Source organism: Symphodus melops (genome assembly GCF_947650265.1).
Source record: "Symphodus melops genome assembly, chromosome: 12".
Taxonomy (NCBI): domain Eukaryota; kingdom Metazoa; phylum Chordata; class Actinopteri; order Labriformes; family Labridae; genus Symphodus; species Symphodus melops.
This window is the reverse complement of record NC_136702.1, coordinates 25,890,822-25,913,660: the sequence shown is the minus strand read 5'-3', so window position 1 is coordinate 25,913,660 and position 22,839 is coordinate 25,890,822. Positions and strand designations below refer to the sequence as shown.

Here is a 22,839-nt window from a genome sequence, read left to right as displayed (position 1 = left end):
ATGTTTTTTGAAAATCAAAACTTAAATGGCAAATTCTAATTGGCAAATTTCCACAGAGAAACCGGACCCCCCCATCCAGGTGGAGGCTCAAGACCCCTCCTCCAAGTCCATTACAGTCACCTGGAAGGCGCCGGACTACGATGGTGGATGTCCCATTCAGGGCTACATTGTGGAGAAGATGGAGAAAGATGGCGACCGCTATGAGAGGGTCACCCCAAGCCTGGTGCCTGGTTTCTCACACGTGGTGAGTGGCCTGAAGGAGGACGTGGAGTACCAGTTCAGAGTCCGTGCTGAAAATGCAGCAGGAGTCAGCGAGCCATCACGCAGCACACAGATGATAAAGGCAGCAGATCCTGTCGGTAAGAAGAAAGACACTTTAAAATCGTTTATCCATCAGAAAAAAGAAAAAAAACATGTTAACTGTGGAACCTGTTTTGACCTCATGACCCTTCATAACATTGCTTCTGTTTTCAGAAAAACCAAAGGTCACCCTCCACGCTCGTGTGCAGTCTGGTTTGTGCATCAAGAAGGGCGAGGAGATCCGCATCGACGCCTACATCTCGGGCTCGCCTTATCCAAGTGTCACCTGGCTGAAGAACAACGAGGATGTGACAAAAGAGCCCACCAAGAAAGTAGTCCCATTGGTGAAGAAGAAGAAGAGCAAGTCCAAGGTTTGTCCTCAGAGAGAGACCAGTGTCACACACTCTCATTGTGTACTTCTTCCTCACCTTCACTTCCTGGTCCCCTCAGGTTCCTGAACCAGAGCCGGAGTTTGTGACTCCGCTTCATGAGCGTCTGGGACTGGATCAGACCAAGAGAGGTCAGACGGTCCTGATGGTCCGTGACGCCATTAGAGTCGACCACGGAGAGTTCACCATCCAGGTGAAGAATACACATGGAGTCGCCACCGCCTCTTGCATCGTCAACGTGCTTGGTAGGTTTCCATGTAAAGAAAGAGATGTTTTTGATTTAATGGGTTTATAGCTGTCATTTTAACATTTTGACTGAAAGATATAAGAGAAAGGCCTTCATCACATGGAGTATTCAGAAATGTTTTTGGATGTCTTTGATGAATGAATAGGCCTTAACCCTAAGCCTACTAATGATCTTTGGAGGTTCAAACTGTAGAACTCTGAAGCCTTTCAGGTAAGAGAGGAAACGTCTTAAAGAAAGTCCAGTTTCCTTTTGGATTCGGTTTTGAGTTCCGATGACCTGCATGACTGAGAATGAACTTTGACCTTTGTCCTCCTCCTCTTAAACTTTGACCTCTGTCTTGCCTCAGACAAACCCGGTGCTCCGATCAACTTCACTTTTGATGAGATCAGAAACACGTCTTGCATCTGTAACTGGGAGCCTCCAGAGGACGATGGAGGCAGCGAAATCCTGAACTACATCCTGGAGAAGAAGGATAACAAGAATGAGGAGGTTGGCTGGATCACCATCACCTCCACCCTGAAGGGCACCAGCTGCCCTATCACCAAACTCATCGAGGGGAAGGAGTACATCTTCAGGGTCACCGCTGAGAACAAGTACGGTGTCGGGCCACCGTGTATCTCCGAGCCGGTTGTCGCCAAGAATCAGTTCGGTAAGATTAAATAGGAAGGATATGACAGCTGAACTCTCATATATATGTTTGTTTTTCCATTTAAAGGATCTATTTAATAAAATATCAGAAACGTTTTTTTAAATGGTTAGAATAGAACCCGCCTCCAGCACTACCTAGTGGCTGTTTCATGTATAACATGCTGTATCTCCCTCTCTCCTCCCCTGCAGATCCTCCCGATGCCCCCAACACTCCCAGAGTACGCGAGGTGACAGCGAGCTCCGCCCACATCTCTTGGCAAGAGCCAAAGGATAACGGCAGCCCGATTCTGGGCTACTGGATCGAGAGGAAGGAAGTGAACAGCAAACACTGGACCAGAGTGAACAACGTACTCCTCAACTCTCTGGAGGTGAAGGTCAGAGGCCTGATGGAAGGACTCACCTACATCTTCAGAGTGTGTGCCGAGAACCTGGCCGGGCCCGGGCCCTTCAGCGAGCCAACAGACCGCATCGTCGCCATGGACGCCATCTGTAAGTTCTTCAGTCCTGTTGGTGCTCACCCTGACAATAACTGTCTTTGGTTTGATCAGTCTGTGACAAAGTGCTTTTATTCAGAAGACTAACAGGTCTTTCTCTGACCCCCCTCTCCTCACAGTGCCTCCTGGTCCCCCCACTCCAAGGATCGTGGACACAGGGAAGGACTTTGTGATTGTGGCCTGGAAGCCTCCACTATACAACGGAGGAGGAGACATCCTGGGATACCATGTGGAGAAGGTACGACACATTCAAACACACTCCTCAGGTGACGGTGAACACAGGTGTTCATCTCTGAGATGTTGACCTCGTGTTTGTCACTCTTAGGTTCTGGCCGGGGAGAAGAACTGGACTCGCAGCACGGAGTTCAGATGTAAGGATCTCACCTACACGGTGACCGGTCTCACAGAGGGAGCAGATTACTATATCCGTGTTGTCGCTGTTAACGACGCTGGACCTGGAGCTCCTGGAGTGACAGAACCTGTTAACGTCATCGAGCCGCAAGGTAGGAACTGATTATCAGACAGGAGAGAGACGACTGCTTAAAACTGTCTGTAGAGACTGGGACTTAAAAATACTTTATGGAACTTCAGATTGAAATGAATATTCATTTAAAAATTGTATATTTAAAGATGTTAAGGATTGATTAGCAGTTCTATCACAGATCTGAATCTGACCTCATAAAAACACTCTTGCTGTTTGTGGATATAGAATCTCCCGCTGTAGACTTTGATGACTCAGTGAAAAATGGAGTGATGATCAAGGCTGGGGAGTCTCTGAGGCTGCCCGCCATCGTGACCGGACGCCCTCAGCCTGAGGTGAAGTGGTCCAAAGACGAAGCTGACATCGACGCAGAGCGAATGCTCGTGGAGACAGTTGGGAAGAACAGCACGCTGTTCATCAAGAAGGCAGTGAGGGCTGATCACGGAAAATACAAGATCTCAGGCACCAACAGCAGCGGCACCAAGGCGGCTGAAACCAGAGTGGACGTCATGGGTGAGTGTTCAAGAAATATACTGTCCATCATCCATGTTCTACCAAACACACACAGACTGATGAACACTCCTCCAGCTGACACAGACATTTGTTTCTTCTTTCATCACTTATTTTGTCTTAGAGAATGTTTTTTAAACTCTTCTCTGTGCTTCCAGTGATCAGTGATGAGTTTCTTTAAACATTTAGAGAGACAGTCTCTGGTACCTAAAAGAATCTGACATCTTTCCTGTGCTTCTGCAGATGTCCCCGGGCCGGTGGTTGACCTGAAGACCGTGACTGTGACAAAGAAGAACATCGTCCTCACCTGGTCCGACCCCTTGGACAATGGCGGCAGTGACATATTTGGCTATGAGGTGCTGAGGAAGGACGCCAAGATGAAGCTTTTCCGCCAACCCATCGAGACGGCTTCCTGTAAGTGTGACATCCAGGGCCTGCTGGCTGGTGAGGAGTACGACTTCAGGGTCATCGCCAGGAACAAGTACGGCGATGGAGCTCCTGCTGACCTCGGGCCCATTGTGGCCGAGGATCCAAAAGGTAAATGCTTTAAATATGGCCGACATACCGCATCAGATCAGAATTTTTAAAAAGGAGGATATCAAACGTTGAAACACTTGACCCATGCTGCAGGTACTCCATCCGCCCCCGAGAAGCTGCATTACACAGACAGAAGCAAGACCACCATCACGCTGGCCTGGCAGCCTCCACGCACCGATGGAGGCAGCCCCATCAGAGGGTACTACGTGGAGAAGATGAGGTCTGACGGTACAGAGTTTGAAGTGGCTAACCGCAAGATCTTCCCTGAGTGCTGCGGGACCATCGAGAACCTGTCCGAGAACCAGGAGTACCAGTTCCGTGTCAAAGCCGTCAGCGAGGTTGGAGATGGAGAACCCTCCAGGCCAATCACAGCCAAGATCCAGGACGATGAAAGTACGAAATCAAGCCTGAAGTCTGAGTGCTGGATAGAAACCTTTTGATTTCAGATGAAACATTCAGAAGTGTGACCCTGTGTTTGTTTGTCCACAGTCTCTCCAGTTATCACCATCCTGAAGTTCTTTAAGAACAACGTCATCAATGTGAAGAAGGGCGTGGCCATCGACATCCCGGCCGAGGTGAAGGGTCTTCCTCTGCCCACACTGAAGTGGATGAAGGATGACGTAGTGATCGAGGAGCCTGATGCAGAGAAGATGACCATGGAGACCGAGGAGGTGGGAACAAATGGACCAACCAAATTTTGAGCTCCATGAACGATGCATGTTTTTTTCTCATGTCGGTAACACTCGTGATTTGTTTTGGAAACACTCTCTTCATCACGTTTTTCTGTTTTGACTCTTTTTTTCTGAAAGAGATAAGTTCTTTATAATCAGACGGACGATGACTGGCATATGGATTGTTTTTCATCAATCTTCCAATCTTCTGATCTTCAGGTGAACAGGACGACTGTCAGGTCCAAGATCGCCATCCCAGTAACCATCCGGATGGACAAAGGCAACTACAAGCTTGTAGCTGAGAACTGTTTTGGTAAAGCTCAGCACGTCATCCCAGTGGAGATCCTCGGTACGATCTTAAGTTTAAAGTTCACTATTTGACAACTACAATTATGTATTTTTCAAAGCATTGATCGTTGAACGTCCTGCGTTTTCAGATCGTCCTCTACCTCCGAGAAACATCGTGGTCTCAGACATCAAAGCTGAGTCTTGCTATCTCACCTGGGACGCCCCAGAGGACAACGGAGGCAGCGAGATCACCAACTACATAGTGGAGCGCCGCGATGCCAGCAAGAAGAAGTCTGACTTCGAGGTTCTGACCATCAACCTGATCGACAGGAGATACGGGGTGAGTTTCCTCTGAAAGCCCCGCCCATCTGTGATTTAAGATCAAATCAAGAAACATGTTTGTATCTGTGTTTTTCTTTTTGACTCCATCTTTAACACCTGTACAGATAAACATCTGTCTCCACCTGTACAGATAAACATCTGTCTCCACCTGTACAGATAAACATCTGTCTCCACCTGTACAGATAAACATCTGTCTCCACCTGTACAGATAAACATCTGTCTCCACCCTCAGTGGAAGCTCACACTGTCTGTTCCTGTTCTGCTCCTTCAGGTCTACAAACTGAACCTGAATGGTACCTACCAGTTCAGGATCAAAGCTGAGAACAAGTACGGCGTTAGCGACGGCTGCGACTCAGAGAAAGTCCAGCTGCGGGATCCATTTGGCCTCCCAGGACCTCCGCGTAATCCTAAAATCATCTCCGCTACAGCAACCACCATGACCCTGACCTGGAATCCTCCTCTGGACAACGGTGGCTCCACCATCCAGGGTTACTGGCTGGAGAAGAGGGAGCGTGGCGCTGTGTACTGGGGGCGGGTCAACCGTGCACCTGTCACCAAACCGGCTGTGAAGGGTTTGCAGTATACCGTGCTGAAGCTCATCGAAGGAACTGAGTACATGTTCAGGATTTCAGCCTGCAACGCTGCCGGAGTTGGACCGCCCAGCGAGGCCTCAGAGTGCCGCTTCGCTACTGATCCCTGCAGTGAGTCCTTCATTTTACACAGGAGTGTTTGCACTGCACAGATTCACTGTGTGTGTGTGTGTTTTCATTTCCACTTGTCCCTGCCCGACTGGGTTTCCTGTGCAGATGTTTTTGTGGTTCTTTAGTCATATTTAAGTTTTTTTTTGTTGTAATTTTTATTTTTATTGATGATTTTGGACAAAACATTTACATGGGTGCAGTACAGTGATCCAGACTTAGAAAAGCAGACATTTGTATATACAGCAATTGTTCCTAAGCAGTCTGGCTATATAAGCTTTATAAAACAACATTTTGATAGTTCTAGCAGAGTAGCTGCTCCCAATTTTATATACAGTATATGCATGTATTTTTTATAACAGTAAAAGGGTAACAGAACAGTTAAACAACTGGACAAGTTTTAACTTCCTCCTTAATTGTAGTTATTCAAGTCCCTTCTGATGTCTTTAATATATTGTCTCCATTTGAACCAAATCCAGTTAAATTTATCCCTTTGAAGCCGCAAAGACAGGTTAAGCCTCTCCATGACAAATATCTGATAAACAGTATTGTACAGTTCTTGAATTTCTGGAGCATCTGTTTGGAGCTATTTTCTAGTCAATGTTTTTTTAGCTGATATTAATAGAATTCTCATTAAGTACTTGTCTGACAGAGTACTTATGTTAGGAAAATCCAGACCTAGGTATAGATACAGAAAATCAAAGGGGAATTGTGTACCAAAAACATTTTCTATATATTTGTGGATATCTTGCCAGAACAGAATCCCTTCCCTCGGGATCAATAAAGTATCTATCTATCTATCTATCTATCTAACAGAGTAACTTTGGGGCCTAACCCTAACCCTAACCCAGAATAGATGAAAATGACTGGCCTCCTGACTGCCACACAATCTCCAACAGCCAGCCCCTATATTCTGGTGTTTCTTTTGGACTGGGGTAATAAAATAACAAATTAGATTTGTCCAGCCAAATTCTCTCCAATTGGATGAACAGGTGGTTTTCCATTGTATTTTATATATCAATTCCCAATCCTCATCATCCACTACTGAGCCTGTTTCCTTTTCCCACTTCTTTTTAACATATGAGGTATTGGTAGATTTGTTTGCCTGAAATCCTTGATAAAACCTTGAGACAGTTTTCCGAACCATATTGGTGTTGTAGGCCATTAGAAATATATTTAGATTTCTATTATCCTTTGCTCCTAAATTGGCCTTTACAATTTCATTATATCTGTTTCTCATCTGTAGATATCAGAAAACATCTTGTTCAAGCCAAATTTTGCCTTGAGAGTTTGAAAATCTGCCAACTCCCCCTTGTGGTTAAATGTGAAATAGGAAGTAAGACCCTTCAATGCCCATTCTTGGAATGTTTTGTCATTGAGGTTAGATAGGAATTCTGTGTCAAAAGCACACCATCTTAACATCATTTCAGACTTGTTTAATTTGAACTCCTTACACACCTCTTTCCAAATCTTAAAAGTAAACTGAATCCAGGTATTATCAGGATCTTTCAAATGTAAATGTAACTTGCTGTCCGCTATCATGGCTTGAACTGGGGACCATTTGTGGCTCGCTCCTCCATATCTTTCCATCTGGATTTAAACATTGAATCACATAAACAAACTAACGGTCTTAATTGGGCAGAGTAGTAGTAGTCTTTCAAACATGGTGAAGATAAACCACCTCTGTCCTTTGACAGCTGTAATGTACTATATTTTACCCTAGGTTTTTTCCCTAACCACATGTAACGAGAAGCTATCTTATCCCACTCTGATATTTAAGTTTTTAACCTCTGACCTCTGCTCCTCTCTCAGACACCCCCAGCCCGCCTGGATCTCCGGAGGTTAAAGATAAGACCAAGAGCAGCATCACACTCAGCTGGAGCCCGCCAGACAGAGACGGCGGCAGCCCCATCAAGGGTTACATCATCGAGGTCCACGAGGAGGGCTCTCCTGACTGGAGGAGGGTGAACCCTGCTGACAAGCTCCACCCGTCCACAGAAATCACTGTCCCTGACCTGAAAGAGGGCAAGAAGTGCAAGTTTAGGATCTATGCTGTAAACGCTGCTGGAAACTCCGAGCCCGCCAAGACGGGCGACATCTTGGTCCAGGACATCCTGAGTAAGAGAAACCATGGGACACACTGAGACTTTGAAGTCACTTCAAATGCTTCCCATAGAGCAGATGCTGAGGGTTTCCAATGAGAGGATGATCTTTCATTGTTTTCTGTATCAGGTTGATCTTATAAAAGAGATAAAGCAAGCTGTTGTCTTTCAGTTGAGCCAACGGTGACTCTGGATGTGAGCGCCCACGACCTGCTGAACTGTAGAGCCGGAACGACCATCAGGATTCCCGCCACCATCACAGGACGGCCCATTCCCAAAGTCACCTGGACATTCGATGGAACCGCTGAGACGGAGAAAAAGAACGAGCTGCACACACTGCCTATTGACTCCGAGGTCCGAGCGCTCACACACTTTACGGACTGTAGACTGTAAACTAAGATTACAAACATATTTATTCTAACATCATGGTGGCGTTTTCTTACAGATCCACTCCACTGACACCACATCTGTCATCGTGATCCCAGAGAGTCAACTGAGCCACAGCGGCCGTTACATCATCAACGCTGAGAGTCCTGCTGGTCACAAAGTGGTCAAAGTCCGAGTCAACGTACTCGGTATGGAAACACCGTGTCATGAAACATGTCATACAGACTCCAGAGCTCCATCATAATAAGAATACAAACATCAGTCAGAGTGTGAGCGTACATGTCCTGCTCTGATGTTGTTTTCTGGATTGCAGACCTGCCTGGACCTCCCAGAGACCTGAAGGTCAGCGACATTACAAGGGGAACCTGCCGACTCACCTGGAAACCTCCTGCATGTGACGGCGGAGAGAGAGTGAAAAGCTACTTCATTGAGAGGAAGACAGTGAATGGCAAAGCCTGGACCAAGGTAACCCCCCCACCCCCACTGCAGCTTTCAGGTAGCCTCACAGTATCAGGACCCTAACCGTAATCTGGTTCTTACAGGTTAACCCTTCCTGTGCTGCCCAGTCCCTGGTGGTTCCAGACCTGATCAATGGTCAGGAGTACCTGTTCCGCATCAAAGCTGAGAACCGCTTTGGTTTCAGTCCGTTTGTGGAGACCCCCGAAGGAACCAGAGCCAGAGACCCGATCCGTACGTCCACTCTCTATATGGCCTGCCCTCCTGTTTTCTGCTGGCTGACAGCCATCAGAGCATCACTGACCTTCAGCATTTGTCTTGTTTAGAAAGTGTTGTTCTGTACAATGGCAGAGACATTTATTATTTTGACAAGCACTATGATGTTCATGTATGTTTTATAAGAAACAAGAAGTAAAGGTGACATTTCTCACCTACAGGAATTCAAACAATAGTCTTTGTTTTTAAAGCACATTGATCTTTTGTTACTGCAGATCCTCCTGATCCTCCAACAAGGCTGAAGATCCAGAGTGTGAGGAAGGGCACGGTGACTCTGACATGGAAGGCTCCAAAGAACGATGGCGGTGCACCCGTCACACACTACAGTGTTGATCTGCTCTGCTGGGAAGCAAGTAGCTCCCAGAAAGAGTCCTGGAGGAGGTAAAATTTCTCCTCAGAGTTCTTTAAGACTCGACTGAGAGTTGAGCTCAGGTCCATATAACAACATGTATTTACAATGAAAACACTTCAAACTGTGACCCTCAGTCAGGTCTACTCCCTCAGATAACAGCAAAATATAAATATATATCTCTGGAAGGGCTCGGGTGTACTCGCTGCTTTCTGGCTCCATGTCCTATTGTTTACGGTGAGAAGGCAGACTCAGAGGGCAGAACAAACACCTAGCTGTGGGAGTGTCACCCACCTGGGGGAGGGGCTACTGCCCTTTGTGATGTCATGAAGGGAACATCTCCAAACGGCCTGTTTGAGCAGGCAGAAGACGGAGAGGATGGATTTTTCTCATCATTGGGGGGTTTGTAGAGTAGAGACACAGAGGAACATGGAGGAGAGGATTTTAGTTAACATTTGCCCTTTAACTCAAAATGGTTGACTTCCTGTTTGTTTTTTTAAACATGAAAACGAGGGAAGGGGTCTGGACATAAATATGCTTACTGATTTTCATGCTGGCACATTAAACCCACTGAAGGGGCGGAGTTTAAGGGGGTACTGTGGATCCATTTTCTAACATTCATGTATGAAAGTTGAACATTTCTACCACTTTTGGTTTTGGTTCATAGTTTGGCGAGTGTAAAACTACAAATATACAATTTATTGAGCAGAAAGAAAGAAAGAATCATTCTTTGCATTCCAATCCTTTCAGTGCTCAGGCCCTAAGTACAAATAATCCTGTTAGTGTACTTCACTGCGGATATATGCTGCCTGGCCTGTTTGGGTCTCAACACTTTGGATCTGGACTTTCTTTTCGACCAGATCCATTACTTGAAGACAAGGGACCAGATATTTGGTGTCAGGTTTTGAATTTCCAAGTTTTATATTATATTGTCTGTAACAGTTTCTCCTGCACTCTGCAAGAAAATAGCTCTTTTGGAAACTCAATGAACTGTATGGGTCCTAATGAAATACTGAAACTATCATGGATAACACTTGGTTATTGGTATGAATGTGTATAAACAGTAATGTAGATACAAGTGCAGGAAACAGCTCAGTCAGCTAATGTTAGAGAGGAAGCTCTGTGGCAAATGAGTCGCATGGTTTCAGTGAGACTTCTGTGTCTTTAAGGTGTAACAGGAGAGACGTGGACACCACCAGGTTTAAGGTGGAGGACCTGACGGAGGGAGACGAGTACGAGTTCAGAGTGGTGGCGTACAATGCAGCCGGAGCAAGTCGACCTTCAACCACAGCAGGACCCGTGGTGATCCAGGACCAGACCTGTAAGACCACAGCACTAAGCTCTTATTAAAATGGCTATGCAGCTGAATTATGGGAAATGTATGATGTTGTGTTTAAGACTACAAGTCTCTGACTATAAGGAAGTCTTCCTTTAATATGAACACACCAAGAAATGTTTCGGTTCCATGAAATGACAAATGAAAGACCCTAAGCTGAAGGAATCCCCGTAACAATACAACAACCTAACTCACCATTTTGTCCTTTTTATCATGAGTTCATGTCAACCTCTGGGTTGATGTTTGATTCACTCAGACGTTGTCAAGGTACCATCTGGATGTATTTAACCATCTTTGCTGCAGTAAAGAAGTATCGGCCTGTATCCTTTCCTCCAAACATTTGGTTATCTTCAAACGAGCACCTTGTATTATTCTGCTGCAGGCGCTCCTTCCATTGAGCTGAAGGAGTTCATGGAGGAGGAACAGGGCTCCGACATCAGCATCGTGGCCAAGATCCGTGGTTGTCCATTCCCCACGCTCACCTGGTACAAGGCTCCGCCCCACAAATCTGATGACAAGGTGGAGGTTCAATACGATGAGCACATCAACAAGATGGTGTCAGACGACACCTGCACATTGCTCATCCAGCAGGGCAAACGTCATGACACCGGCCTCTACACTCTGGTGGCGTCCAACAGCCTGGGCAAGGCCTCCAAAGAGATGAGGCTCAACGTGCTTGGTGAGACAAGACTCCACACAAACACTGAAACTGAAAGATCATCAGATTGAACCCAACAGGGAAGATCTTTCAATAGACATTTCTCAAGTTTTGTCTTCTAAGTTCTAACTTTTTCTTTGCTCTTGTTCCTTTAAGGCCGGCCCGGTCCTCCATCCGCTCCGATTAAGTTTGAAGAGATCGGGGCTGAGAGGATCACGTTGTCCTGGCTTCCACCAAAGGACGACGGTGGATCCAAAGTCACAAACTACGTCATCTGGAGGCGTGTTGCCAACAGGATGACTTGGGTCCCTGTTACCAACGAACCAAAAGAGCGTATCTGGACGGTAGAGAACCTGATGGCAGGACATGAGTATGTGTTCAGGATCATGGCCCAGAACAAGTACGGGGTCGGAGAGCCGCTGGACAGCCAGCCTGAGATCGCCCGTAACCTCTTCAGTGAGTCAGGGATTCAAATGAAATCTCAAGTCAAATTATTCTTCTGTATCTATCAATGATGCTCTTCAAAAGAATCATATTCATACACAAAGTGAATGACAGAGTGTTTATGTGTACAATACAAGATCCAAGAAAACCCCAAGAGCCCACTTGTGATGGCTTATATGAGACACTCATATTTATTTATTTAATCATAAAGCTGACTGTAAGTCAAAGGTCACTAGCCATTAGTTTGGAAATTTGAAATTTACTGAAACCTGTTAAATTGTGAAATCATAAATTTGTGCTTTCGGAGGATTCTTCTAAAATAATCCTATAATGAGAAAATCCTGATTTCCAAAATGAAAACAATTTGATTTGTAGCTTTAAACATTTAACATTTAATATTTTATCACCTGACCTTATCTTTAACCTTTCTGCAGGTGTCCCCGGTCAGTGTGAGAAGCCGACTGTCACCAATGTCAACATGGACTCCATGACACTTAACTGGGAGGAGCCTGAGGACGATGGTGGCACCCCAATCACTGGCTACTGGCTGGAACGCAAAGAGACCACAGGAAAACGCTGGACCCGTGTCAGTCGGGACCCGATCAGACCCATGGGTATGGGTGAGTCATTTGTGGTTAGCGGACTTATTGAGGGCTCGCAGTACCTGTTCAGAGTCTCTGCCGTCAACGCTGCCGGAATTGGACTCGCCAGCCCCCCCACTGAGCCCATCTTTGCCAGAGACCCCATTTGTAAGTTCACACACTGAAATCTCACAAGATTTAAATCCACAGAGTAAGGTGTTAACTGCAATGTTTTTCTTCCTCCAGCCCCGCCCTCTCCTCCAACGCCAAAGGTTTTGGATTGGACAAAGTCTACAGTGGACCTGGAATGGATCCCTCCTTTGAAAGATGGAGGCTCCAAGATCATTGGCTACTGGGTGGAGTATAAGGAGGAGGGCACTGAAGCCTGGGTCAAGGTGAGAGAACCCAATCCTCTACCTTTAGGGTTAGGGCTATCATCACTGATCTTGGGATATGACCCTTCTTTAATATATAAAGCAACCTTTTGAACTCCTTATTTGTGTTTTCAGGCCAAGGAGACAGAAACCCGAGGCACCCGGTTGGTGATTACTGGTCTGAAGACTGGTGGACAGTACAGGTTTAGGGTGATTGCAATCAATGCTGCTGGTAACGGAGAGCCGGGAGAAGTCCCAGAGGTGCTTGAGGTCAACGACAGATCCAGTGAGTTGATCTGAAAGTCCAAGAGGGTTACAGTTCAACTGAACCTACAGTCTGTCATTCATGACAGGACATTTGTATTTACCTAGTTTGGTTGGAACAAGCAGACTTTGAAGTTTGCTGCCTTTCCCACAGTTGCTCCGGAGGTCGACCTGGACGCCTCAGTAAAGGAGAGGATGGTGGTCCACGCCGGTGGAGTCATCCGTATCATCGCTTACGTTTCTGGCCAGCCAACACCCGAGGTGACTTGGGGCAGAGACGGAGCTGCGCTGCCTCCTGAGGCCAAAGTGGAGACGACGGCCATCAGTTCTTCTCTGGTTATCAAACCCTGCATCAGGAGGCACCTCGGTGTCTACACACTGACGGCCAAGAATGCCGGAGGAGAGAAGTCCAAGAAGGTCACCGTGGAAGTTCTGGGTAAAATACTGTTTTGATTGGAAAATTCACAGCGTCCTAAACCTGATATGTGATGGTTTTTATTCAAACCTGTTCTTGTCTTACCTCAGACGTCCCTGGGCCCGTCGGCATTCCTTTAATGGCAGAGAACCTGAGCACTGACTCCTGCAAACTCAACTGGTTCTTCCCTGAGAATGACGGTGGTTCTCCAATCAGTAACTACGTCATTGAGAAACGTGAGGCTGAGCGCAAAGCCTGGACCTCACTGTCCTTCACCGCCAGCAGACAGAACGCTATTTGTCACGGACTTACCACTGGAAAGTCCTACTTCTTCAGGGTAGCCGCTGAGAATGCCATCGGTGTCGGACCCTTCATTGAGACCGCAGCCGAGATGATCGTCAAGGAACCAATCAGTGAGTTTCATCAAACAATCCTGACAATTGGAATATTTCTGCTGCAGAGATGTGAGGGTTTGGAGTTCATAAAAGAACTGTCACTATAATCATTTTCCGTAATATTGTCTGTCAAGTTTCTACATTCTTCAAAAGTTGAATTTTACAGACAATAGAATAAAATGACTTTAATTAGTACATTATTTACCTGAAATAACTTGGGATTTTGCTTTCCCCAGGTGTACCTGACCGCCCTGAGGAATTGGAGGTCACCAAGGTCACCAAAGATTTGATCAGCGTCACATGGAAAGAACCCAAGTACGATGGTGGTTCAGAGATCACCATGTACATGCTTGAAGCTCGTATGATCGGGAAAGACAAGTACACACGGCTGACGAAGGACAAGCTGATGGACAGGAAGTTCACCTACGATGGCCTTAGGGAGGGGGATACCTATGAGTTCAGGGTCATTGCCGTAAATGAAGTTGGACCCAGCAAACCGTCTTTCTGCACCAAGCCAATCACCTGCAAGGATGAACTCGGTGAGAATTAACGTCACCAAATGTTGTGTATGCTTGAATCATTTTTAGATTTTTGAAGCAACTTCTTTGTGTCAGTTTCTAATAAAATATCCATGTACATTTCAGCGACCTAAAATAATGCAGCTTAATGTGGTGTCTTGGCTTTGCTTCAAAAACTATGGCTATGTTTTCATTTGGCGAATAGATAACCTGAAAGCAACAAATAGATCCCATGGGTAGATGACTGGTGTCTTTCTCTCAACATACTTTCCATCGTGTAGCCATAATTGGTTTATGTAACAAACACTCCAAAGTCCATAAATGTTTTAAAAGTATTTTCATCATTGTTGGAAGCAGGAGTCATTGATTTCCTCTTCTGTGTAGAATTTAAAATTACTCTACCTTTTATACAAGAAAACACGAAGAGACTCCCTATGCTTGACAAAAATCAGAACCTTTAAACACCCAGAGTGGTCTGGATACGTCACATGATTGAACTCTATCTTGACTCTCTGTTTTTATAGAGCCACCAACCATTGAGTTGGATTTCCGTGATAAGATCATCATCCGTGTGGGTGAGAGCTGCCTGCTGCAGGGCCGTTATACGGGAAAACCTTCCCCATCCATCGCATGGTACAGAGATGATGAGGAACTGAAGGCCGACAAACACATCATGTTCAAGAACACCCTGAGCACCATGTCGCTGGGCCTGATGAAGGCACAGCGTGAGCACAGCGGCAGATATGTGGTGCAGGTAGAGAACAGTACGGGTTCCAGGAAGGGAGTCAGCAACGTCACTGTTGTTGGTGAGTAGGCAAAAGTCAAAACACCACCTGTGGCTGATTCAAATGAAAACTATACGTCAGGACTCCAGCACTTCTATGTCAACCTTTCATCAGGCTGTGATGATGGATACAGTTAGGCCAATATTTGTAAGGGTAGGATACCTGTGTTGATACCTGTTAGTGTCTGTGCCAATATGACACTTGTTATAGATAAGCTATAGAAGGATCTAAGAATGAAAACACGAGGGACTTCATATGTATCTATGAATGGCAGAAACAGAAAAAATAAATCTGGTTAACTCGTAGCTTTTCTGGATAAAGCAGGTATTCCACAGATTTCTGATTTTGAAACCTTCGTCCCTTGTAGACCGTCCCACCCCTCCTGTCGGCCCTGTCGTGTTTGAAGAGGTGCATCGGGAGTACATGGTCATCTCCTGGAAACCGCCTGTTGACAGCGGTGGCGTCGATGTCTCCAATTACATCATTGAGAAGAGAGACACCAACAGAGATATCTGGACCACAGTGACATCTGCAAACACCAAGACCACATGCAAGGTGGGCCCCGATTGTTTGTCTTCCTAAATTCAGTTGTTGTTTTGATGTAAAGCTCAACTGTTTAAGTTGTTTCCCAAGAAGCAGGTCATCTGAAGGTCAGGGATATATATTTTTTGTTTTTCTGGCCTTAGATCCCCAAGCTTACAGAGGGCAGGGAGTACATCATGAGGATCTCTGCTGAGAACATGTACGGCATCAGCGACCCTCTGGAATCCGAGGAGATGAGAGCCAAAGATCTCTTTAGTATGTTCTGCACACAACATGCTGAGACACATTCAACAATTCCAAAAATTTGGTCTCTGATCTTAAACTAACTCTCAAGCATTAAAAGAAAGATCTTTCTTTTAAATGTCAGCACAGTAAAAAAAAAGGACATCTCTTATAAACAGCACTGTTAACCCCGGCTTTCTCCTCTCCCTCTGCAGGAGTCCCTGAGGCCCCTGAGATGCCAACAGTTAGGGAGGTGTACGGCACCAACGCTCTGGTTCTTTGGACCAGACCTCGGGATGGCGGAAAGCCCATCACTAACTATGTTCTTGAGAAAAAGGAGACAAATGCCAAGAGGTGGTCCAGAGCCACCCGAGACCCGCTTTACCCTAACACTCAGTACAGGGTCCAGGACCTGGTGGAGGGCTGTCAGTACGAATTCCGGGTGATGGCTGAGAACGAGCTGGGAACCGGAGATCCTAGTGCCCCATCCCAACCCATCCTTGCCAAGGATCCAATTGGTCAGTGCAACATAAAAATCAGGGAAAAATGATCTTGAAGAATAAAATGTTGCTGGCTTGATCTACAAAGGTCCAGATGTTTAGAAAAGCTTTTCAGCATCTCAAATAATTTTCAATAATTACAATTTAGTTTTCAAGTTTTGATGCTAATTTTTTTAAAACATGAATTTAAAAGTTCAAGTATGCTTGCAGCAGTTTTAAAATGTTCAGTACATAAAAAAAATACAGTTCATGACTTTACTATATAATTCTGAACTTGCACTTCTTGCATATTTTCTTCCACAGTGCGTCCAAGCCCACCAGTAACCCCCGAGGCCTACGATAAGACCAAAGACACCGTCAGTCTGAAGTGGCAGATGCCACGTCACGATGGAAAGGGCAGAATCTTTGGATACATTGTGGAGTACCAGAAGCCCGGTGCTGTTGAGTGGATTCAAGCCAATGAGACCCCAGAGCAGTGCCCTGATCTCCACTATGTGGTGACGGGTCTGGCAGATGGACAGGAGTACAACTTCAGGATCTTCACAGTTAATGCTGCAGGAAAATCTGACCCTGCCTACGTCAAGCAGACCATCAAAATCCATGACAGACTTGGTAGGGGGTTCATATCTTGCATTTGTATCTACCTATGGAGTACCTTTTCAAGTTTTAGGTTTAGGTTGTCATGGGTTGGGAAAAGTCAATTTATCTCGCAGTTTAACTTAATGGAATTAACTGAGTAATTAATTTGTGCCTTGAATACCATTAACGTTATTTTCCTTGAATGGTTTGGTAATTCAGTCATGGCCAAAAACAAACAACTGATATATTGAGTTTTATTCAGTTTCAGCTAAATCTGATACAACAGTAAAATTCAATGTTGGTGCAGATAGCCATCTCTTTTAAATGATTTGGGATTGTGTAGCAAGGTAGAAATCTGGTCGCTAACAAATGTTTGTGTTCAGTGATCTTGCAAATTATCAGACCTTTGACAGTATATTTCAAAACATCTGGTTCTGTTTTATTTGTATTTTTTGTTACATTTTCTACATGTTTTCCTGTTTCCCTCCACAGAGGCGCCAGAGTTACTTCTAGATGCCAACATGGCTCGTGACCACCTGGCAATGCTGGGAACTGACATCACCCTCAGTGCAACCATTAAAGGTGTACCGACACCAACTGTCAGCTGGAAGAAGAATGACGGTGATGTTCCTGCTCACATTATGGTTGCTGTCACTGACAACAGCAGCAAAGTTTTTATCCCCAAGTGTGTGCGCCCAGATTCTGGCAACTACACCATCACTGTTGAGAACACTGCTGGAAAGAAATCAGCCACTGTTGCTGTGCTTGTGCTGAGTAAGTGAAAGTCCACTAACATAATCCCTGTGTACATTGATACAGGGTAATAAACATGTCATGAGGGCAACTATAATTGGGAATGGAATATTTGTCAGTTTTACAAACCCATCTTTGTTTCCACCAGACAAGCCTACTCCTCCAAGAGATTTGGTGATATCAGAGATAACCAGCGAGTCTGCCTACCTGACATGGAAGGCACCCGAGGACAATGGTGGTGCTGTCATCTCCCATTATGTTGTAGAGAAGAAGGATGTTGCTGCAGAGCAGTGGGTCCCCGTCTCTGCCGCCAATAAGAAGCCGAGTCTGAGGGCCATGTATCTAATGGAGGGTATCCAGTACCTGTTTAGGGTTGCTGCTGAAAACCAGTTCGGCAGGAGTGATTATGTGGTCACCAGAACACCAATAAAAGCAATCGATCCTCTCTGTGAGTAACAGTCACAATTAGATGGCAGTTACAAGTTAGTCTTCACATGCAAAAAACTTGTCATTATATTTCTAAGCACTAACATCTGATATCAATATCAATGTCATTAATAATCAGCATTCGATTGTTCTTTCCTTCCTCCTACCTTCAGATCCTCCTGGCCCACCCAAGAATCTGCATCATACTGATGCAGATAAGACAGAAGTGTGGTTGGCATGGGAGTGGCCTGACCGCACAGGGGGAAGCGAAATTACTGGCTTCATTGTAGAGCATCAGGAAGAGGGCCAGACTGACTGGGTAACATTCAAGACAGTCAGCAACAACCATGCCCATGTTACTGGTCTTGAGGAGGGCAAGACTTACCGCTTCAGGGTTAAGTCTCAGAATGCCATTGGTGTGAGCCGTCCTGATACTAGTGTACCTGTCACCTGCCAGGAGAAGACATGTAAGAAAAAATATTTTTAAGCACTTGTTTTTAATGCATTTTTTTATTATTATGATTTTATCAAAGCCCTCAAACATCCTAAATTTGTTGTTGTTTCATTCATTTTCAGTGCCACCAACTATCGAGGTTGATGTGAAACTTATTGAAGGTCTTGTTGTCAAAGCTGGCAGTCCTATTACCCTCCCAGCCAAGATGACAGGCATCCCCACTCCCACTGTCAAATGGATGGCCGATGACAAGGAGATCCTTTCTGAAGGCCGCTATAAAATTGAGTCTGCTGAATCCTCTACCATCCTGAGTATCCCTGAGTCCCAGAGAGGAGACACCGGTGAATACATCCTCACTGTGGCCAATCCTGCAGGCAGTAAGACTGTTGCCCTGCATGTTACTGTGCTGGATCTTCCGGGTCAACCCATTGGACCCATTAACATCTTGGAAGTCACTCCTGATCATATGATGATACAATGGAGGGCACCCAAGGATGATGGTGGAACGCCTATTACCAACTATGTGGTGGAAAAGAAGGACGTGAAGAAACCATGGGAGCCCTGGTCTGTTGTTAGCTCCAGTGGCACAAGCACCAAGGCCAAGGTATCAAGGCTGGAAAAGGGCCGTGAATACATTGTCCGTGTCCGTGCAGAGAATAAGATTGGCATTGGTGCTGGGCTTGAGAGTCCTCCCACTATTGCCAAGCACATGTTTAACCCTCCTGGTCCACCAGGCTTGCCAGAGTGCTCTGACATCACAGAAAATGCTGTGACAGTAGAATGGACCCTGCCTGACTATGATGGAGGCAGCCCCATTAGTGGCTATGTGATTGAACGCAGAGAAATGACAGGAAAGTGGATCCGTGTCAACAAAACACCTGTGCTGGACCTCAGATACAGAGTCTCAGGTCTGTTCGAAGGAAACAGCTATGAGTTCAGAGTGTTTGCTGAGAACGTCGCTGGTATCAGTGAGCCTTCTCCCACATCTGATCCAATCAAGGCTGCTCGCGCAATCACAAAGCCAGGACCCCCTGGCAATCTTAAACTGAAGGACTGGAGCAAGGCTTATGCTGACCTCTGCTGGACCAAGCCTACAAGAGATGGAGGCAGTCCCATCCTGGGCTATGTGGTTGAGGCTCAGAAGTCAGGAACTGCCCAGTGGGATAGGATCAACAAAGATCTCATCAAGATGGCTGCCTACAGAGTACCAGGTCTTATTGAAGGATTAGAGTACAGATTCCGCATTCGGGCCACTAATAAGGTTGGAGACAGTGAACCCAGGGAGCTGACTGAAACTGTCTTAGCAAAGGACATCCTTGTGCCCCCTGAGCTTACTGTTGATGTGTCATGTCGGGACTCTCTGACAGTCAGAGCAGGTCAGATCATAAGTTTGATCACGAGGGTAAAAGGCAGACCAGATCCAGAGATAACATGGACCAAGGATGCCAGAGCCTTGTCCCGGGATAAGCGCACAGAGATGAACAATAACTATCCTCTGTGTGAACTTGTAATCAATGATGCAGTCAGGTCCGACTATGGTAAATATGCAATTGTTGCCAAGAACAGTAGTGGACAGGCACAGGCCACCATTATTGTCAATGTCCTGGACACACCAGGAGCTTGCCAGAACCTAAAAGTAGCCTATGCAACCAAGAACTCCTGCATGGTGTCCTGGGAGAACCCAGAGGACAATGGAGGCACTGAAATTACTCAATACATTATTGAGTGCCGTCAGCCAAGCCAAAGGGGGTGGACGGTTGTGTCCAATGACTGCACCAAGCGCCTCATTAAGGCTCCTCTTACTGAGGGCTGTGAGTACTTTTTCCGTGTCAGTGCAGAGAATAAGATTGGCGCTGGTCCAACTATTGAGAGCAAGACACCTGTACTTGCTGTTGATCCAATTGAGAAGCCTGGTGAACCAACTGACTTTCAAATTTCTGAGATTGGCAAGACTTTCTGCTTCCTTAAATGGAAGAAACCAGACTATGATGGAGGTAGCCGTAACTTGGCTTATCATGTTGAGAAGAAGCCGAAAGAGGCTGAGGAATGGGAGAGGCTTCACAAAGGTGCCATAAAGGAGACCTACTTCATGGCTGACCGGTGCATTGAAAACCAGATCTACCAGTTCAGAGTTCAGGCTAAGAATGAGGGAGGTGAAAGCAACTGGGTGACCACAGCTGAAGTACTTGTGAAGGAACAGATTGTGCAGCCTGAAATCAAGATCAAACTAGATGGAACACTTGTGGTCAAGGCAGGGGACTCTATTCCTATTGAGGCAACAGTAAAGGGCAAACCCCAGCCTGATATCAAGTGGACTAAAGATGAAGGCACAGAGGAAATAAAGAAGAGCCCCAGGCTTCAGTTTGAAAGTGGCGCTGACTTCTCAAAGCTGCTAGTTACTGGTGCCAGACGGACTGACAGTGGCAAATATGTTGTTACTGCCTCAAATAGTTCAGGAACCTGCTCTGCTCATGCCAAGGTCAATGTACTGGATAGACCCGGCCCCATCAGGGATCTTAAGGTATCTGGTGTCACTATCGACAGGTGTAATCTGGCCTGGGAGATCCCAGAGGATGATGGCGGCTGCGACATTTACAACTACATCATTGAGAAATGTGAGACCAAGAGAGGAGTCTGGTCAGTCCACACCAATGCTGTCATCACCAATAAAGCTAAAGTCACGCGTCTTATTGAGGGAAATGAGTACATCTTCAGGGTTCGTGCTGAGAACAAGATGGGTCCTGGCCCTGCGGTGCAGAGTGAAGCCATTGTCGCCGGCACCCAGTTCAGTGTTCCTGGTGCTCCAGAGGCCCCGGAAGTCACCAAGATTGCAAAGGAGGAGATGACTGTGCAGTGGTCAGAGCCAGACAAAGATGGTGGAAAGTCAATCACTGGTTATCTTTTGGAGAAGAGAGAGGAGCATGCAGTGAGGTGGTCTCCCATCAACAAAGATCCAATTCCATCAACTCGTTTTACAGTGACTGGACTCCTGCCCCTTCATGACTACCAGTACAGAGTAAAGGCTGTCAATGAAATTGGCATCGGCAGCCCAAGCAAGCCTTCACGTACCATCACTGCCAAAGATACAGTTGGTATGTTCTGAAAAATAACATGGTTTATTACATCTATTGATTCAAACAATGTCTCTCATGCTGGAATGATCATTGACAATATCAAGGGTTTTATCTTCACACACCCCTATGTCTTTTTACAGAGCCTCCCGCACCTCCCACCAACTTGAAGGTCACTGACAGTACCAAATCAACCATCACCTTGGGCTGGACCAAGCCTATTTCAGATGGTGGCGCACCCCTCATTGGCTATGTTGTGGAAATGAGAGCGCAAGGAAGCGCAAAGAAAGGAGATGACGGTTGGAAGAGGTGCAATGTGGCAGCGCAGCTGATTGTGTGCGAGTTCACAGTAACAAGTCTGGATGAGAACCTTACGTATGAATTTAGAGTTTCAGCCCAGAACCAGGTGGGCATGAGCCTGCCTTGTGACCTTGAGGGTGCTGTGATACCCAAGGAAATTTTAGGTGAGATCTTCTTAAAGACTGTCAATTTGTAGCTGCTTTAATGTCTACTAGATGATAATATATTTACATGTGTTAACATAACTGATGACCTGCAGTTTAAATTAAGACGCTGATATCGAACTCTTTCTTCCAACAGAGGCTCCAGAGGTCGATTTGGACGCCAACCTGAAGCAGGGACTGACAGTCAGAGCAGGCTGTCCTATTAGACTATGTGCCACTATCAGAGGAAGGCCACCTCCAAAAGTGACTTGGAGGAGGATGGGTATTGATAATGTGGTTAGAAAGGGAAAAGTTGACATCATAGACACCATGACCTTCCTGGTCATCCCCGACAGCACTCGCTATGACTCTGGAAAATACTGCTTGACCCTGCGGAGTATTGCAGGAGAGAAAGCTGTGTTTGTCAATGTTAAAGTCCTTGGTAAGTCACTGTTTTCAAATAATGCACTGTATTGTTTCATCCTAACAGGACACAGTCAGTTTAGGTTGATAAAAACTAATAATGACCCAATGTCACCTATTTTACCCGACAGACACTCCTGGACCTGTGAGCAATCTGGAAGCTACTGACATCAAACAGACATCAGCCATGCTGTCCTGGGGTCCCCCAGAGACCGATGGTGGCAGTGAGGTTACCCACTACATCATCGAGAAACGTGAGATCGACCGCAAGACTTGGGCAACTGTCAAAGGCGAAGTTCAGAAGGATAAGATTCCCTTCAAAGTCAGTGGTCTGACACCAGGCTCTGAGTACTACTTCAGAGTCATGGCTGTCAATGAGTATGGTCCTGGAGTTCCTAAGGTGTCGCCTACCTCCTACCTGGCTTCAGATCCTGTCAGTACGTAAAGACTTGTTTTAAGAGAAGTTGACATCAGAACTAA

General features: G+C 45.9%; 1 protein-coding gene across 6 annotated transcripts in view; it reads left to right on the top strand.

Annotated features, from left to right (window-relative positions):
• ttn.1 (titin, tandem duplicate 1) overlaps positions 1–22,839 on the top strand; it is a 141,843-nt gene that overhangs the window by 67,149 nt on the left and 51,855 nt on the right. For all 6 annotated transcript variants that reach the window (XM_079357888.1, XM_079357886.1, XM_079357885.1 and 3 more), the window contains 41 exons: positions 57–359; positions 475–671; positions 751–934; positions 1,283–1,585; positions 1,774–2,073; positions 2,198–2,316; positions 2,404–2,581; positions 2,788–3,072; positions 3,313–3,606; positions 3,700–3,999; positions 4,096–4,277; positions 4,497–4,626; positions 4,715–4,905; positions 5,179–5,608; positions 7,418–7,723; positions 7,880–8,061; positions 8,153–8,282; positions 8,408–8,559; positions 8,637–8,784; positions 9,042–9,207; positions 10,345–10,496; positions 10,894–11,190; positions 11,326–11,625; positions 12,048–12,362; positions 12,441–12,589; positions 12,704–12,854; positions 12,987–13,268; positions 13,358–13,660; positions 13,879–14,181; positions 14,685–14,966; positions 15,313–15,500; positions 15,632–15,743; positions 15,926–16,228; positions 16,514–16,822; positions 17,282–17,563; positions 17,691–17,990; positions 18,142–18,435; positions 18,545–21,514; positions 21,637–21,957; positions 22,094–22,378; positions 22,491–22,796. In XM_079357888.1, coding sequence (XP_079214014.1) covers positions 57–359; positions 475–671; positions 751–934; positions 1,283–1,585; positions 1,774–2,073; positions 2,198–2,316; positions 2,404–2,581; positions 2,788–3,072; positions 3,313–3,606; positions 3,700–3,999; positions 4,096–4,277; positions 4,497–4,626; positions 4,715–4,905; positions 5,179–5,608; positions 7,418–7,723; positions 7,880–8,061; positions 8,153–8,282; positions 8,408–8,559; positions 8,637–8,784; positions 9,042–9,207; positions 10,345–10,496; positions 10,894–11,190; positions 11,326–11,625; positions 12,048–12,362; positions 12,441–12,589; positions 12,704–12,854; positions 12,987–13,268; positions 13,358–13,660; positions 13,879–14,181; positions 14,685–14,966; positions 15,313–15,500; positions 15,632–15,743; positions 15,926–16,228; positions 16,514–16,822; positions 17,282–17,563; positions 17,691–17,990; positions 18,142–18,435; positions 18,545–21,514; positions 21,637–21,957; positions 22,094–22,378; positions 22,491–22,796 — 12,684 coding nt within the window. The remainder of the gene's footprint in view (positions 1–56; positions 360–474; positions 672–750; positions 935–1,282; positions 1,586–1,773; positions 2,074–2,197; positions 2,317–2,403; positions 2,582–2,787; positions 3,073–3,312; positions 3,607–3,699; positions 4,000–4,095; positions 4,278–4,496; positions 4,627–4,714; positions 4,906–5,178; positions 5,609–7,417; positions 7,724–7,879; positions 8,062–8,152; positions 8,283–8,407; positions 8,560–8,636; positions 8,785–9,041; positions 9,208–10,344; positions 10,497–10,893; positions 11,191–11,325; positions 11,626–12,047; positions 12,363–12,440; positions 12,590–12,703; positions 12,855–12,986; positions 13,269–13,357; positions 13,661–13,878; positions 14,182–14,684; positions 14,967–15,312; positions 15,501–15,631; positions 15,744–15,925; positions 16,229–16,513; positions 16,823–17,281; positions 17,564–17,690; positions 17,991–18,141; positions 18,436–18,544; positions 21,515–21,636; positions 21,958–22,093; positions 22,379–22,490; positions 22,797–22,839) is intronic.